We start from the raw sequence: 17868 nt of genomic DNA, 5'->3' as shown, positions 1-17868 counted from the left end.
TTTCCTGATCAGTATCTTGTCATTTTATTCATTGAACACTCTTCCTTCTTTCCTTCCTTCCTTCCTCCTTTCTTTCTTTCTTTCTTTCTTTCTTTCTTTCTTTCTTTCTTTCTTTCTTAAGAATTATTTATTTTATGTATATGAATATACTGTCACTGTCTCCAGACACACCAGGAGAGGACATTGGATCCCATTGCAGATAGTTGTGAACCTCCATGTGGTTGATGGGAATTGAACTCAGGACCGCTGGAAGAGCAGTAAGTGCTCTTAACTACTGAGCCATCTCTCCAGCCTGAACTATCTTTCTTTTTCTTCTTCTTTTTAAAATCTATTTAATTTTATTTTATGTGCATTGGTGTTTTGCCTGCATGTGTAAGGTTATCAGATTCCCTGGAACTAGAATTGCAGATAGTTGTGAGCTGTCATGCCAGTCCTGGGAGTTGAACCGTGGTCCTCTGGAAGAGCAGCCAGTGCTCTTAACCACTGAGCCATCTCCTCAAGGCCCCAATACTGTCTTTCACAGAACAGGAATTTTTATAGACTGCAAGAATAATTTACCAGTTATTTACTTCATGGGTCACATCTTTGGGTTGGAATCACCAAACTCATCACTAAGCAGCAAGAGAGAATACTCACACACCAGATGTGTGTGACCCTACTCCTGGAGTTACATGACAAGTAGCTGGCCACCCCACCCAGATGGGACCAATGACAAACTAAAGGCCACCAAAGCCTAACATGGTGAACCAGTGAGTTTTACTGGAACTACTTACAGGTGCAAAAGTGACTCAGACACAGCTGTATCACACAGGTGCAGAAGTGACTCAGACACAGCTGTATCACACAGGTGCAGAAGTGACTCAGACACAGCTGTATCACACAGTGCAGAAGTGACTCAGACACAGCTGTACCACACAGTGCAGAAGTGACTCAGACACAGCTGTATCACACAGTGCAGAAGTGACTCAGACACAGCTGTATCACACAGTGCAGAAGTGACTCAGACACAGCTGTATCACCACAGGTGCAGAAGTGACTCAGACACAGCTGTATCACACAGTGCAGAAGTGACTCAGACACAGCTGTATCACACAGTGCAGAAGTGACTCAGACACAGCTGTATCACACAGTGCAGAAGTGACTCAGACACAGCTGCATCACACAGTGCAGAAGTGACTCAGACACAGCTGTACCACACAGTGCAGAAGTGACTCAGACACAGCTGTATCACACAGTGCAGAAGTGACTCAGACACAGCTGTACCACACAGTGCAGAAGTGACTCAGACACAGCTGTATCACACAGTGCAGAAGTGACTCAGACACAGCTGCATTACACAGTGCAGAAGTGACTCAGACACAGATGTACCACACAGGTGCAAAAGTGACTCAGACACAGCTGTATCACACAGTGCAGAAGTGACTCAGACACAGCTGCATCACACAGGTACAGAAGTGACTCAGACACAGCTGTATCACACAGTGCAGAAGTGACTCAGACACAGCTGCATCACACAGGTGCAGAAGTGACTCAGACACAGCTGTATCACACAGTGCAGAAGTGACTCAGACACAGCTGTATCACACAGTGCAGAAGTGACTCAGACACAGCTGTACCACACAGTGCAGAAGTGACTCAGACACAGCTGTATCACACAGTGCAGAAGTGACTCAGACACAGCTGCATCACACAGTGCAGAAGTGACTCAGACACAGATGTACCACACAGGTGCAAAAGTGACTCAGACACAGCTGTATCACACAGTGCAGAAGTGACTCAGACACAGCTGCATCACACAGGTGCAGAAGTGACTCAGACACAGCTTTATCACACAGATGCAGAAGTGACTCAGAGACAGCTGCATCACACAGTGCAGAAGTGACTCAGACACAGCTGTACCACACAGTGCAGAAGTGACTCAGACACAGCTGTATCACACAGTGCAGAAGTGACTCAGACACAGCTGCATCACACAGTGCAGAAGTGACTCAGACACAGATGTACCACACAGGTGCAAAAGTGACTCAGACACAGCTGTATCACACAGTGCAGAAGTGACTCAGACACAGCTGCATCACACAGGTGCAGAAGTGACTCAGACACAGCTTTATCACACAGATGCAGAAGTGACTCAGAGACAGCTGCATCACACAGTGCAGAAGTGACTCAGACACAGCTGTACCACACAGTGCAGAAGTGACTCAGACACAGCTGTATCACACAGTGCAGAAGTGACTCAGACACAGCTGTACCACACAGTGCAGAAGTGACTCAGACACAGCTGCATCACACAGTGCAGAAGTGACTCAGACACAGCTGTACCACACAGTGCAGAAGTGACTCAGACACAGCTGTATCACCACAGGTGCAGAAGTGACTCAGACACAGCTGCATCACACAGTGCAGAAGTGACTCAGACACAGCTGTATCACACAGTGCAGAAGTGACTCAGACACAGCTGTACCACACAGTGCAGAAGTGACTCAGACACAGCTGTATCACACAGTGCAGAAGTGACTCAGACACAGCTGTACCACACAGTGCAGAAGTGACTCAGACACAGCTGTATCACACAGTGCAGAAGTGACTCAGACACAGATGTACCACACAGGTGCAAAAGTGACTCAGACACAGCTGTATCACACAGTGCAGAAGTGACTCAGACACAGATGTACCACACAGGTGCAAAAGTGACTCAGACACAGCTGTATCACACAGTGCTGAAGTGACTCAGACACAGCTGCATCACACAGTGCAGAAGTGACTCAGACACAGATGTACCACACAGGTGCAAAAGTGACTCAGACACAGCTGTATCACACAGTGCAGAAGTGACTCAGACACAGCTGTATCACACAGTGCAGAAGTGACTCAGACACAGCTGTACCACACAGTGCAGAAGTGACTCAGACACAGCTGCATCACACAGTGCAGAAGTGACTCAGACACAGCTGCATCACACAGGTGCAGAAGTGACTCAGACACAGCTGTATCACACAGTGCAGAAGTGACTCAGACACAGCTGTATCACACAGTGCAGAAGTGACTCAGACACAGCTGTACCACACAGTGCAGAAGTGACTCAGACACAGCTGTATCACACAGTGCAGAAGTGACTCAGACACAGCTGTATCACACAGTGCAGAAGTGACTCAGACACAGCTGTATCACACAGTGCAGAAGTGACTCAGACACAGCTGCATCACACAGGTGCAGAAGTGACTCAGACACAGCTGTATCACACAGTGCAGAAGTGACTCAGACACAGCTGCATCACACAGTGCAGAAGTGACTCAGACACAGCTGTACCACACAGTGCAGAAGTGACTCAGACACAGCTGTACCACACAGTGCAGAAGTGACTCAGACACAGCTGTATCACACAGTGCAGAAGTGACTCAGACACAGCTGCATCACACAGTGCAGAAGTGACTCAGACACAGCTGTACCACACAGTGCAGAAGTGACTCAGACACAGATGTACCACACAGGTGCAAAAGTGACTCAGACACAGCTGTATCACACAGTGCTGAAGTGACTCAGACACAGCTGCATCACACAGTGCAGAAGTGACTCAGACACAGATGTACCACACAGGTGCAAAAGTGACTCAGACACAGCTGTATCACACAGTGCAGAAGTGACTCAGACACAGCTGTATCACACAGTGCAGAAGTGACTCAGACACAGCTGTATCACACAGTGCAGAAGTGACTCAGACACAGCTGCATCACACAGTGCAGAAGTGACTCAGACACAGCTGCATCACACAGGTGCAGAAGTGACTCAGACACAGCTGTATCACACAGTGCAGAAGTGACTCAGACACAGCTGTATCACACAGTGCAGAAGTGACTCAGACACAGCTGTACCACACAGTGCAGAAGTGACTCAGACACAGCTGTATCACACAGTGCAGAAGTGACTCAGACACAGCTGTATCACACAGTGCAGAAGTGACTCAGACACAGCTGTATCACACAGTGCAGAAGTGACTCAGACACAGCTGCATCACACAGGTGCAGAAGTGACTCAGACACAGCTGTATCACACAGTGCAGAAGTGACTCAGACACAGCTGCATCACACAGTGCAGAAGTGACTCAGACACAGCTGTACCACACAGTGCAGAAGTGACTCAGACACAGCTGTACCACACAGTGCAGAAGTGACTCAGACACAGCTGTATCACACAGTGCAGAAGTGACTCAGACACAGCTGCATCACACAGGTGCAGAAGTGACTCAGACACAGCTTTATCACACAGATGCAGAAGTGACTCAGAGACAGCTGCATCACACAGATGCAGAAGTGACTCAGAGACAGCTGCATCACCATGGCCCACCACAGCATGGTGACAGCCACAACAGCTGAAAACCTAGAGCGAGCAATATGGCATAACGCGTAGGCAGCTCAACATGGTGGAGCGTGTCCTTTTCAGGTAACTCAGCAGTCCTTGCTGCATGTGTGCACTTGGGAAGGGAAGAACCTAGTGAGTCCGGTTAGTGTCAATGAGTTGTGTGAGTTGTTTACTTCCTTAGTTTAACTAGCTTCCCTACAAGATGCAAACTCTCTCTCTCCTTGTAACTTCTTGTTTCATTTTTTAATATTCTGTCTTTTTTGTTTCTTAATGGTTTTTCTAGACAGGGTTTCCTCTGTGAAACATAACCCTGGCTGTCCAAGTCCTGGAGTCTTTGTAGACCAGGTTGGCCTTGAATTCACAGAGATCCACAAGGCTCTGCTTCCCAATCTGCTGAGATTAAAGGTGTGTACCACCACACCCAGCTAATATCCTGAGTCTTAACCGGCTTCCCTCTAAGGTGGATGGTTTTATCTAGGAGAAAGCTGCTATGTAACACCAAAGCAAGTTTATTGGAGTGGGCAGCAAGGAACAACAGGGGTACTGGTCCAGTGTCAGCTGGTCTCTAGGGCTCATGAAGGCTGCTCAGGAACCCGGGAAGCAGCCTGCCTTGGTTGGGTATTATACTTCATGGGACAGGACCCACTGGGTCAAGGTCAAGATGTTGGAGAATATCCTGTGTCTAAGAGAGCTGAACCCAGCTCTCTTGACCCTACCCCCACCCCCCAAATCTCAGGAATCAGCACATCCTGTGGCGATCTTTAGAGCTACAAGTAAGAAAGGGAGAAGTGGGTAGTAAGCCCAAGGCTACCTGGGAAGGTCCTGTCAGTTGAGTCAGAACCTCGTTTGGGAAGCCACATTGTGTCACCTTGGCCCTGAGTCTGGTGACTGCCGGTGGTAGGTCCTTCGATTTCCACGGGTTTTATGCTTGTGAAGAATCCACAGAAGAAAACAGAAGTTTTCTTTTTTCATGGAAGGTGGTGTTCCTTTGTCCTCTAGTTTCCCTGGATCCAGGAATCTAGAAGAGAAGCTGTCAGGCAGCCAGGTGACAGTGTTGTCCCAGCCAGCAGGCACGTGGGATGGCAACCTGACTGCCTTTAGGCTATACTCCATAGAGTGAAGAGAGGTAGCACGGGTGAGCTTCCTGACTTTTGAAATACCTGGTTCCAATGAGTCCAGAGGCTGCTCTCACCTAGACTTGCCTACTTTGTGCTCTGTAGGAGGAAGCATCCTGCCTTCCTACACAGAACCAGAGCCTTTGGCAGACAGAGACATGGTCACCATGGGCTTGATGGCAAGATCTGGAAGCTTTGGCTGTGAGAGCCTAGACTATGATCTCTAGGGAGCTCTACACTTCTTTTATAGAGCGTCCAAGAGCAGCAGGGGAACTTAGACAGCAAAGGTCCCCTGAGGGTAGGTGGAGTCAGGGGGGAGGGGGCGGGGCTTAGACAGCAAAGGAATCCTGAGGGTAGGTGGAGTCAGGGGGGAAGGGGGGCGGGGCTTAGACAGCAAAGGTCCCCTGAGGGTAGGTGGAGTCAGGGGGGAGGGGGGCGGGGCTTAGACAGCAAAGGTCCCCTGAGGGTAGGTGGAGTCAGGGGGGAAGGGGGGCGGGGCTTAGACAGCAAAGGTCCCCTGAGGGTAGGTGGAGTCAGGGGGGAAGGGGGGCGGGGCTTAGACAGCAAAGGTCCCCTGAGGGTAGGTGGAGTCAGGGGAAGGGGGGCGGGGCTTAGACAGCAAAGGTCCCCTGAGGGTAGGTGGAGTCAGGGGAAGGGGGCGGGGCTTAGACAGCAGAAGCACATGGAGGGCAGGCAGACCCAGTGGGGTCAGGCCAGCAGCTAGCTCCCTGTCATGTTTTTTGTTTTTGTTTGTTTGTTGTGTGTGTGTGTGTTGTTTTTAATATTGATTGATTGATTGATTGAATTAATGCTTTGTCAGCATGTACACCTGCATTACCAGAAATGGGCGCCAGATCCATCAGGTCCCAGTATAGATGATCATGAGCCACCATGTGGTTGCTGGGAATTAAACTCAGGACCCCTGGAAGAGCAACCGGTACTCTTAACCACTGAGCCATCCCTCCAGCCCGCACCTACACGTTTTGTGTCGCAAGATCTCATCTATCTTACGCAGGATGGCCTCTTAACAGGGATGGATATTAAAAATGTGTAGCCCCATCTCTTGCTACTGTCCAGGTTGAAGCAGTAGCCTGGAGGTGCATATGGATCTGCTGTCCTTTGCTCTTCCTCTGTAGTGGGACAGATTTGCCTGCTTAAAAAGTTTCTACTCCCCCTCATCCCCTAGACAGGGTTTCTCTGTGAAGCTTGGCTGTCCTGGAACTCACTTTGTAGACCTGGCTGTCTTCAAACTCAGAATTCACTTACCTCTGCCTCCCCAGTGTTGGGATTAAAGACAAGTGCCACCACAGGGTCTCACATTGTATCTCTGGCTGGCCTGGAACTCATTGTGTAGACCAGACTAGTCTGGAACTCCCAGAGGTCCACCTCCCTCTGCAAGCAGGTGCCACCATGCCTGGCTGAATTTGTACAGTTTAACTTGGAATTGTGATAGTTACATCCTAGTAGTCTTCACAACTGTAAAGATCCCCTTATTCTGTATGCCTCCAAGAAACAGCTGCTAATTAAAATTTGATACTGTTGCCAGATGCAGTGGAGTTTGCTTGTAGTCCCAGCTTCTAAAAGGCAGAGCTGGGTCAACTTCTTGAATTTAGGAGTTCAAGGCCAGCTTGAGACACTGTTTAGAGAAAGGGTGGACTCTTACAAATGATCTCTTAATTGCACACTCTTAGAAGAGCTTGTTTAGAATGATTTTGTTGTTGTTGTTTTTTTCAGGGGGTGGGGGTTGAGACAGGGGTTTTCTGTGTAGCCCTGACTGTCCTGGAACTCACTTTGTAGACCAGGCTGGCTTTGAACTAAGAAATCTGCCTGCCTCTGCTTCCCAAGTGCTGGGATCAAAGGTGTGCGCCACCACGCCCGGCCTGTTGTTTGTTTTTTAAGACAATGTCTAACTCTGTAGCTCTAGACTAGCAGATCTGGAAGCATGTAGACCAGGCTAGCCTTGAGTTTATAAAGATCCACCTGCCTCTACTTTCTAAGTGCTGGGATTTGAGGCTGGGTCATCATGATTGGCCTGTTAAGAGTGATTTAAGTCTCCTTGTGTATTATTTTTGGCTTTCCCATGGCTAGGCCTTTTTCCACCTATGGCCATGTGAGGCAGTTTCCTGAGGTGCCCAGTGCTCTGCCCTCTGCATTGCTTCCGAGCCACAGGTGACCTTTCCTTAGCTAATTTGAGAAGCGTGGATGTGAAAGCTTGTCATCTGCTTGTGAATGAACTAGATTTAGATCCAGGCCACTTTAGATGTGGCTTTGGGCAATTACAGGATTTCAAGCTTTACTGTGGCATGCTGTCTGTGCTACCACCCTGTGTCCACACACCTGATTGCAAGTAAGATTGTAAGGACTTGGTTCATCCATCAACAGGAGACCCAGATTTGGAGAGGCAGCCTAAAAGCGTGGCTCATCCCATTGCCGGCAATCCCTCTCAGGGAGCTGACCCCAGGACAAGGTGTAAACACTGATCCTAAGAGGTGGCTGCTGGGACAGACTTCTGAAATAGGTGGTTGTTTTCAGGTCCTGTCCTGCTGCTGACCAGTGACAACATCAAACAACGCCTGGGTTCCGCTGCTCTAGACAGGTGCGCCCCTGCCCCCGTGCGGTCTCACATGGAGAATTTTAGCCAATCCGAACTTCTTTCTTAGCTGCCCTGGCATGGTCCTAAGATGGACCTCATTATCCCTGTGCTTGGTGTCTGCACATGACAGCATGTTCCTTGTCCAGCTGCACTCTCTATTCTGTATATGTCCTTGGGTACCACTAGAGGTCCAGGAGACAACAGGCCTCTCTTTAACATATAGGCAGCTTTGCATCTCACCTTCTCTTAAGCCACCAACCTCTAGACCTGGCCACAGCCTCTGTTCAACTGCCTAGTTCCAAGCCTCCTTTGCTGTTCTGTGGGAGGGATGCTAATGAAGATGAGGAGTCTTAAGACTCCACAGAAGGTGAGAGGCCAGCAATCAGGAGGCAGAGGCAGACCAATCTCTGTAAATTCAAGACTAGTGTAGCCTACAGAGTGAGTTCCAGGCCAGCAGTGCCATATAGTGAGATACTGTTAAAAAAAAAAAAAGAAAAGAAAAAAGAAAAGAAAAGAAAAAAAAATTTCGGGGCTGGTGTCTGCTCTATCAGAGGTCCTGAGTTCAGTTCCCAGCAACCACATGGTGGTTCATGACACCTATAAAGGGATCTGATGCCACCTTCTGGCCTGCAGGTATATATGCAGACAGAGCACTCATACATAAATAAATAAAATTTAAAAATTATTTTAAGAAGGTGAGGTGCTGCCCTGTGTCTTGCAGCATCCATGAGTACCGGCTCTCCAGTTGGCTGGGCCAGCAGGAGGACATCCACCGGATTGTGCTGTATCAGGCAGACGGCACACTCACACCGTGGACCCAGCGCTGCATCCGGCAGGCTGACTGCATCCTCATTGTGGGCTTGGGTGAGCAAGAGCCGGCAGTAGGTGAGGTGAGTGCTCAGAGGGACTTCCATCTCCCGAACTATGTTCATCTTTGCTTTGGTTGAAATATTACTCAGAAGAGGACCCGCATATCTCCACCCACTCTTTAGACGCTTTGCAGTATTCACTCTTAGAGGTTATAGAGAAACAGAGGCCTATTTTATATCATTCTGAAATTTATTTTTTGGTGTTTTGGGACAGGGCTTCACTCTGTAGCCCTGGCTGTCCTGGAACTCACTATATAGACCAGGCTGACCTCTGAACTCATAGAGATCCCTCTGCATCTGCCACCCAAGCGCTGGGATCAGAGGTGTGTGCCACCTACACCCAGCATGAAATTTGCCTTTCCATCAGTAGGTGGGATTTTGATACAGACACACACACACACACACACACACACACACCCCGGTTTGGTCCATTTTGACGGCTGCTGTTTCTCCACTGTGAACACCATACCATCTTTGTTTGCAGCCTCTGCAGTTACTGCACAGCACTGAGCCAAGTGCAGGTGTCTTCAGAGGCTTTCAGGCTGTTGACCCCAGAGGGCTTGTTTGCTCTTATTAGATTCGGCCAAGTGCTGAGCGGCTTGTTTTCAGTTTCCCTTTGTGGATGGCTGCAGGTATGGCCGAAAAGCCCCATGTCCTTCCCAGAAATGAAAACTCTGAGGAGCAATAAGTCTTCATTTTGATTAGTGTTCTCGTCTCCTCTCTGGTCTACCTGCTCAACTCTCATTTCAGGCATGTCCTCTGCCTGTCTAATCTTGGAGCAGCCAAATTCATCCCCTCTGACATGGTCCCCATTGTAGAGAAGCAGTGCTATTTTGTAAGGGCAGTTCCCCAAAAGGTGTGCATCATTTGTAAAGGTTGTAGCGCACATTCATGAAGTAGTATTTGAGATACAGAACACGCTCCTATCTCGTACCCTGAGCACCCTCACAGCCATGTTGGCCACCCAGCATTTACAGTTGAGTGGACCATGTGGTCAGAGTATTAGTAACCCCAAGATGGGCCATCTTTATAGCCTAGCTACTAACTAGACCAATCACACACTGTCTTCTCTGGGGCCAGTCATCAGGGTATTGTTGAGTGTAGATCTCGGGGACAGCTCTGTGATGGTCCTTGGTTCTATATGTGCTCAGTGCTCAGGCTTGCCTGAACTTGCTGACCAGGCCCTTCTCTTCCCCCAGCTGGAGCAGATGTTGGAGAGCACAGCTGTGCGTGCCCAGAAGCAGCTAATCTTGCTGCACAAAGAGGATGGTCCAGTGCCTTCCCGCACAGTGGAGTGGCTCAACATGCGAAGTTGGTGTTCTGGCCATTTGCACCTCTGCTGCCCACGCCGGGTCTTCTCTAAGAGGAGCTTGCCCAAGCTGGTGAGGCCTGGTGGGCTGGCTCAGTGGGACTTGGCCCTGACTACATCATTTCTAGCCTTCAGCTATATATTTAAAATTGTCTTCCTCCCCCTTTACGCAGCATCAGGGCTTGTGGGTTCTGGTTGGGCTTGCCTCTGCCTCTGAACTCTGACTGTGACCTTAATTCTTGTGCTACCTTGCAGATGAAGAAAGGCACAACATGGTGAGAGCACAAGCACAGAGGCCATCAAGACCTGGGAAGCCCAGGAGTCTGTGCTTGACTTAGGTTCAGGGTCCAAGGCTGAGAGCCTCACATTTAGCCAAAGCCCCAGAGAGATCTCATGATCAGGTCCCTACGCTATCCCTTCAGGGCAGAAGCAGACACACCCTGAGACACTTCTTCCTTGGGTCAGCTTTAGTTCTTCGGGCCCAGTGTAAAAACTAGGTGATGCCCACATGCCATAGCCCATTCAACCCTCACAGCTCAATGGACAGCATCCTATTAACTGCATCTCTGCTCCTGAGAATACTGTCTTCATAGAGGGCCAGTGGAGAGACTCAGGTAGGACATCCTAGGGGGCTTTGTGGTCTTAGGTAGTCTAGAAGCTCCCTCCTGGTTTGTTTGTACCCACCAGGTAAGCTTGGACCTTTCCGGGCACTTTGGTGCTCATAGGGCTGTGTTCTGGAAAGGATAGGATATGAGGCAAATCAAGACATGCAGAGTTAAAAAAACAAAAACAAAAACAAATAGCCAGGCGTGTTGGCACATGCCTTTAATTCCAGCACTCGGGAGGCAGAGAGAGGTGGATTTCTGAGTTCGAGGCCAGCCTGGTCTACAAAGTGAGTTCCAGGACAGCCAGGGCTATACAGAGAAACCCTGTCTCAAAAAACCAAAAAGAAAAAACAAAAAGACATGCAGAGTTTTAGCTGAAGAAATGCACAGACCTCTGTCTTCCTTTGGCTCCTCTCAGGTTGAGATGTATACACGTGTTTTCCAACGACCACCAGACCGTCATTCTGATTTTTCCCGCCTGGCACGGATGCTGACAGGCAATGCCATTGCCTTGGTGCTTGGAGGGGGTGGAGCTAGGTGAGTTCCCATCCAACTGTGTGCTATGTATGTGGGAATGACAGTTATTCCCACCAGCTTTACCCTGACTGAGGAAGATGGTAGTGTGGTGCCATAGATGAAGACACCCTTGGACCACACTAGTATCCCCAGGAAAGAGTCTGCATGGATGGCAAGGGTGTGGTCTGCATGCCTAAGTATCTGGGTATATGAACGTTTATAGCCCAGATGTTCTGGATTCCACTGATGCCAGTTTGGTAGAAGAAAATGTGTATGTTGTCTGAACGTCTATGCTTAGAAGCATTTGTTTGGTTAGCCATGTGTCTCCTCTTTGAATATTGTCTGCTCCTGTCCTATGTTGCTTCCCCATTGGGCTCCCATGAAGTTCTTCCCACTTTAATATACTCTCTGTGGAGGAATGACCTAATGTGCTCATGAACTAGAAAAATGGTCTTTACTTCTTTGGGCTGTGGGTTCTTTAAAGGACTTTTAACCCATGTAATTCCTGCCCTGAGTTGTCATCTGATCCTTCTGAGCTGAAAGAGGTGGAGGCCCAGGGTATCATGGGGAAGATGAAGTGGTGATCCAGATATTCGTGAAGGGTGGCATCAGAGTGCCCATCTCCCAAGAGGGTGCTCTGAAGCTCTGGAGCTGGCCTCTGTTCAATTTGGTAGTGAAGTGATATGCCACTGTATCCTGAGATCCTGGAGAAAGCTGGCCTAGCGGAGTGGTGTGACAGCCTCCATTGCCAGGTAGGGAGAGGCCCTGGTCCTATCTGTGGCTCTGGATAGTAGAAGCTTAGAACAGTTAGGTCTAGACCTGGTCCTGGTTTGCAAGTCGATGAATTCTTCACTTTGCTCAAGGGGTACTTAACAGCCGTATGGTTCTGTGAGATAAAAGAAGCAGTCATCTGCCTGCCCCTCCCAGAGCCAAGTCTACAAGGCTGCCCAGAAGTAACTACGTCCAACCTCCCAACAATGTGCATGCGCTGCTCGCTGTGAACACTCGTGGTCCGTGGCTCTGCCTCCGTCTGTCTCTCGCTCTCATCTTCGTCATGAGGTCCCAGCACTGTGACAGCCCGTGCTGTGACAGCCCGTGCTGTGCTGGCAGTGTGTGTGCCGCATTGTAAGGGTGCAGCTCTTTCAGAGATGAATCCTGTCCATGGGACCCTGACATCATTTCCTTCTCAGGAGTTTCTGACTGCTGTGTTTGCTTCAGTTCCATTTGCAGTATTATCGGTGTTCTGGCGAACACTCCCAGAGAGAGCACTCACACCCTCTCCATCCAGATCGTCTCCTTTTGAGATTTCTAGGGTTGTGCATCCTCCAGCCCATCACTCCCTCATCTTTACTGATATCTTTCCAGCTGATTGTTGGACCTGAAATTTGTCTTTGCCACCATCCTAACAAGTGCCTTTGTTTTATTCCCTTGTTTAGCTCTATTTTCTACGTCTCCTGTCTTTATCTTTGTAGAAATCTCCTGGAGAGGTTGTGTGGGAGGTCACAGTGTTAGCACTGGACCTGTCCACAGGCCTTCTCCTCTGCTCTCAGACATGAGTGAGGGTTTGGCTAGGCATAGAATTCAGAATGAAAATCATATCTGAGAATTTGTGTCAGAGTTGTACTGTGTGTGTAGCTTGGGTATTGTCAAGATTACCAATACTGTTTACTCAATGCTCTGACTTTCCTTTCTGGAGCCTTAGGGAGTTCTTTTAATTTTGTTGTTTGAAAGGATGTGCTAGTGGCTCAGTGCTGCTGCTGCTGCTGGTCTCACTTGTGATGCAGTCCCCTGAGACCTTTCACATTTGGAAATTGATGTGGTTGAAACTCTAGGAGATGTTTCAGTTTTCATTATTTTATGTATGTAGGTATTTTACCTGCATGTGCAGCTCATGAATATCTATTGTCTGCAGAGACCTAGAGAGGGTGTCGGATTCTCTAGAACTGTAGTCACAGCTGTGAGCTGACGTGTAGGTGCTGTGCTGGGAATGAAACCCAAATCCTCCGGAGGTTCAGTGTGCTCTTAGCCTCTGAACCATCTCTCTAGCCCCAGAGTGTTCCATTTTAAAAACAGTCTTTGCTTTTCTCTCTTCTCTTTTCCCAGAGCTTAATAGTGGTGTCCCAAGAGACGCCTCTGCTTCTCCTAGCCTTTTTTTTTTTTTTTTAAGATTTATTTATTATCATACATAAGTACACTGTAGCTGTCTTCAGATGCGCCAGAAGAGGGCATCAGATCTCATTAGGGATGGTTGTGAGCCACCATGTGGTTGCTGGGATTTGAACTCAGGACCTTCGGAAGAGCAGACAGTGCTCTTACCCGATGAGCCATCTCACCAGCCCTTCTCATATCTTTTTAAACTCTGTTTTTGTTCTGTTTCCTTAGAGATTTTTTTCAATTGTATCTTTCAACTATAATTTTTCAACTAAAATATTTTAACACTTTCAATTTTATTTTTCTTTATTTTGTTTTGTTTGAGACAGGTTCTCTTTACCTGATTCAGGCTGGCCTGGAGTTTGAGATTGTCCTGCCAGAGCCTCACAAGTTCAGGTGTTATAAATATTACTGTCATGTTCTAACTTGGGGACGGCCTTTTCCTCCCATAGTGTTGTCTCTTTCCTTAATGAGGTATTGCTTTGAGACCGCCAGTGGCACGTCTTTTATTTATTGCTTTGTTTGTTTGCTCAGAATTTCCCATGCGTGCTCATTGTCTAGGTTTGCCCATCAGAGTGAAGACTGACGTTTGTTTGAGTTCTAGGTGGGGGTCCATCATGAGATGCCCTCATCACTGGATTTTTGACAGCCTTCCTTCTGTTTTTGACAGATGTTTGGGCTTTTTGGTTCCAGTTATAAGGAGCAAAATTATAATCATCCTTTTTCTTTTAGTGGATATATGTTTTTCTTTTCTTTGGGACAAATATAGGAGTGGAATTACCTGATCTTGGGGTCGTGACACCGTTTACACCCCACCAGCCATGTGTGAGAGTTCCGGTTTCCTCTTCTAGTTTACCCTGGATGTTGTCAGACTTTAGTTTGAAGCCACTCAGGTTCCCCTCTTTCACTGTCTTTGTTGCAAAGCATCCATTTGAAGTCTCGCGCTGCCCACCCCCATCTCCCCCAGCCTCCCAGAGAATTTCCAGGTGTATTTATGCTAGTGCTGTCCCTCAGTCTCTGGTTCTCTTTCAGTGGCAGCTTTGAATGAAGGAACTAATTTTTATATCACTCTCTGTCTCTATCTCTCTGCCTCTCTGTGTGTCTCTGCCTCTGTCTGTCTGTCTGTCTGTACAAGTATGTGCGTGCCTCTGTGTGTGTGTATATGTGCGCGTGTGCGTGTGCGCATGTGCACGCCTACAGTTGTCCCAGAGGACAACCTCAGGTGTCATTTCTCAGGTATCAGGTATCATCTACCTTGCTTTTTGAGACAGGGTCTTTTAGCATGGAGTTTGCCAAGCAGGCTAGGCTGCGCTCCCCTTGGTGCTGCTGCTCTCCAGGCCCCTAACAGCTCAGTAACTATGTAGCTAATAATCTTACTACACCTTAGCCATCTGCAGTGATGCAGTGATCTGTTGTCTCTGTATTGACTTTTCTTCCAGTAAAGTCTTTTCAATCCTTTTGTAGCTATTCTGTAATACACACACACATGCACACGCACACGCGCGCACCAATACAAACACACACATAGAGACACACACATACACACACAGGCAGATACACACAGACATATACACACAGACACACATACAGGCATACACACATGCACACACACAGACACAGGCACACACAGAGACACACACACTTATGTTCAATGTGTGATATGAGAGTTAATTAGTAATTAAGACTAGTATGAAAGAGCATGAGACAGCCAGCTATCAAGGGAAATTAGAACTACTTCATAAATTGCTGCCAATGACCCCGTGGCAGCTTGTGAGTTTATTCTTTATTTAGTAAATTCTCAACATTGAGGAGGAGGAAGAGGAGGAGGATGGTGAATTTGAGGCCAGCACAGGACCTCTCAGAAAATGGACAAGACCAGATATTAGAAAGTGTCAACAGAGCAAAAGTGTAAGCTTTGAAAGGGCAGTCAGGGAAAAAAAAGAGTGAGATGGGAGGCCCCACTGTGAAAGTGTCAGGTCGGATGTTACTGCAGCTGTGATTTCAGGACAGCAATATCCATGGTATGCCTTCTTTCTCTTGGGCTATGTCTGCTCTGCTGTTGCACGCATTTGTTGGTTTTGGCATTGCAGTTATGCATTTCATGTCTATAATCTCTACCTGATCCTGTGTATAGTTTCCCATTCTATGTCCGTTACCAATCTTGCCTTAATCTCTTCAACTCTTGTTTTTTTGTTGTTTGTTTGGAGTTTGGGCTATTGTTGTTGGTGGTTTTTTTTTTTTTTTTTTTTGTTTTGTTGTTTGTTTGTTTTTTAAAGGGTCTCAGTATTTAACCCGGGCTAGCCTGGAACTCTGTGTAGACCTGTCTGGCTTTCAGCTCACAGAGATTCATCTGCTTCTGCCTCCCAAGTACTAGGATTAAAGGCGTGTACCACCCCGCCCAGTTCTCAACCATAGGTTTTGTTTGGTTTGGTCTGGTGTTTTTGTTTTTGAAGGAAACACAGTCTCTCTGTTCCTGGAACTTACTATGTAAACCAGGCTGTGGGCTACAGAGAAGGCTCAATGGTCAAAAGCACTGGCTGCTCTTCCCGAGGACCCTGGTTCAATTCCCAGTACTTATTGGACTTGTATTTTCTAGGTTTTCTCATTCCCACTTTTTCTAACCATATTAAGCTTAAAAAAAAAAAAGCCTGTTTATTTTCCCAGACTCTGGTGCTCTGATGGAATCAGCAGTGCATAGAAAAGGCCACCCTGGCTCTCCATAGTAAAGTCTGCCTTCTCACCTCGGCCCTACAGACACCTGGGTACCTCCAGAAAGAGGGATTCTAAATTATATCAAGACTTCTCTCTCAGCCTTTTGTTTCTTTGCCCCACTGACTGTGGTCATGCAAACTCTGGGTTCTGAGGAGGGAAGAAAGGCCAGCTGCCTCTCAGGCCTTCCTAGGGCACATAGCTCAGGCCTGGCCTGGGCCTTCCTAGGGCACATAGCTCAGGGCTAGCCTGGGCCTTCATAGGGCACATAGCTCCGGGCTGGCCTGGGCCTTCCTAGGGCACATAGCTCCGGGCTGGCCTGGGCCTTCCTAGGGCACATAGCTCAGAGCTGGCCTGGGCCTTCCTAGGGCACATAGCTCAGGGCTGGCCTGGGCCTTCCTAGGGCACATAGCTCAGGGCTAGCCTGGGCCTTCCTAGGGCACATAGCTCAGGCCTGGCCTGGGCCTTCCTAGGGCACATAGCTCAGGGCTGGCCTGGGCCTTCATAGGGCACATAGCTCTGTCCTGACCTGGGCCTTCCTAGGGCACATAGCTCCAGGCTGGCCTGGGCCTTCCTAGGGCACATAGCTCAGAGCTGGCCTGGGCCTTCCTAGGGCACATAGCTCCGGGCTGGCCTGGGCCTTCCTAGGGCACATAGCTCCGGGCTGGCCTGGGCCTTCCTAGGGCACATAGCTCAGAGCTGGCCTGGGCCTTCCTAGGGCACATAGCTCCGGGCTGGCCTGGGCCTTCCTAGGGCACATAGCTCCGGGCTGGCCTGGGCCTTCCTAGGGCACATAGCTCCGGGCTGGCCTGGGCCTTCCTAGGGCACATAGCTCCGGGCTGGCCTGGGCCTTCCTAGGGCACATAGCTCAGAGCTGGCCTGGGCCTTCCTAGGGCACATAGCTCCGGGCTGGCCTGGGCCTTCCTAGGGCACATAGCTCAGGGCTGGCCTGGGCCTTCCTAGGGCACATAGCTCTGGCCTGACCTGGGCCTTCCTAGGGCACATAGCTCAGGCTTGGCCTGGGCCTTCCTAGGGCACATAGCTCAGGGCTGGCCTGGGCCTTCCTAGGGCACATAGCTCAGGCCTGGCCTGGGCCTTCCTAGGGCACATAGCTCCGGGCTGGCCTGGGCCTTCCTAGGGCACATAGCTCTGGCCTGACCTGGGCCTTCCTAAGGCACATAGCTCAGGCTTGGCCTGGGCCTTCCTAGGGCACATAGCTCAGGGCTGGCCTGGCTCTGGTGCTTATTTTCTTTCTCTGTTCTTATCGGTGAAGAGGGTGTGCCCAGGTGGGCATCCTCAGGGCACTAGCAGAGTGTGGCGTCCCCGTGGACATAATCGGAGGCACGTCCATCGGAGCTTTCATGGGTGCTCTGTTTGCTGAGGAGCGGAGTTACAGCCAAACACGGATCCGGGCCAAGCAGTGGGCAGAGGTAAGCAGGTGACCCCCATCATCAGGAAGGCTGGCTGTGTGGCAAAGGTAGAGCAGAGCGCAGTAAAAGGTTGAGCAAATGGCGGGAGATGGCCAGAAGTAGGTGGAAGGAAGGTGTGTGTGTGTGTGTGTGTGAGTGACCCTAAGGCGGGTAATGGGAGCTGCTCTGGTTTGTGCTCTAGTCTTTTTTTTTTTTTTCCAAGACAGGGTTTC

At 49.1% G+C, this 17868-nt stretch overlaps 1 protein-coding gene across 1 annotated transcript in view; it reads left to right on the top strand.

Moving 5' to 3' along the window:
- Positions 1–17868, top strand: part of Pnpla7 (patatin like domain 7, lysophospholipase) — an 85472-nt gene that overhangs the window by 61580 nt on the left and 6024 nt on the right. The window contains exons 22-26 of the mRNA XM_085835116.1: positions 8007–8070; positions 8789–8957; positions 10136–10318; positions 11269–11387; positions 17500–17656. Coding sequence (XP_085691242.1) covers positions 8007–8070; positions 8789–8957; positions 10136–10318; positions 11269–11387; positions 17500–17656 — 692 coding nt within the window. The remainder of the gene's footprint in view (positions 1–8006; positions 8071–8788; positions 8958–10135; positions 10319–11268; positions 11388–17499; positions 17657–17868) is intronic.

The sequence above is a fragment of the Mus caroli genome, unplaced genomic scaffold (genome assembly GCF_978045245.1).
Source record: "Mus caroli unplaced genomic scaffold, Mus_caroli_1 scaffold_2, whole genome shotgun sequence".
Taxonomy (NCBI): Eukaryota; Metazoa; Chordata; class Mammalia; order Rodentia; family Muridae; genus Mus; species Mus caroli.
Note: the sequence above shows the minus strand (reverse complement) of the source record. Positions and strands in the feature narration are given on the sequence as shown.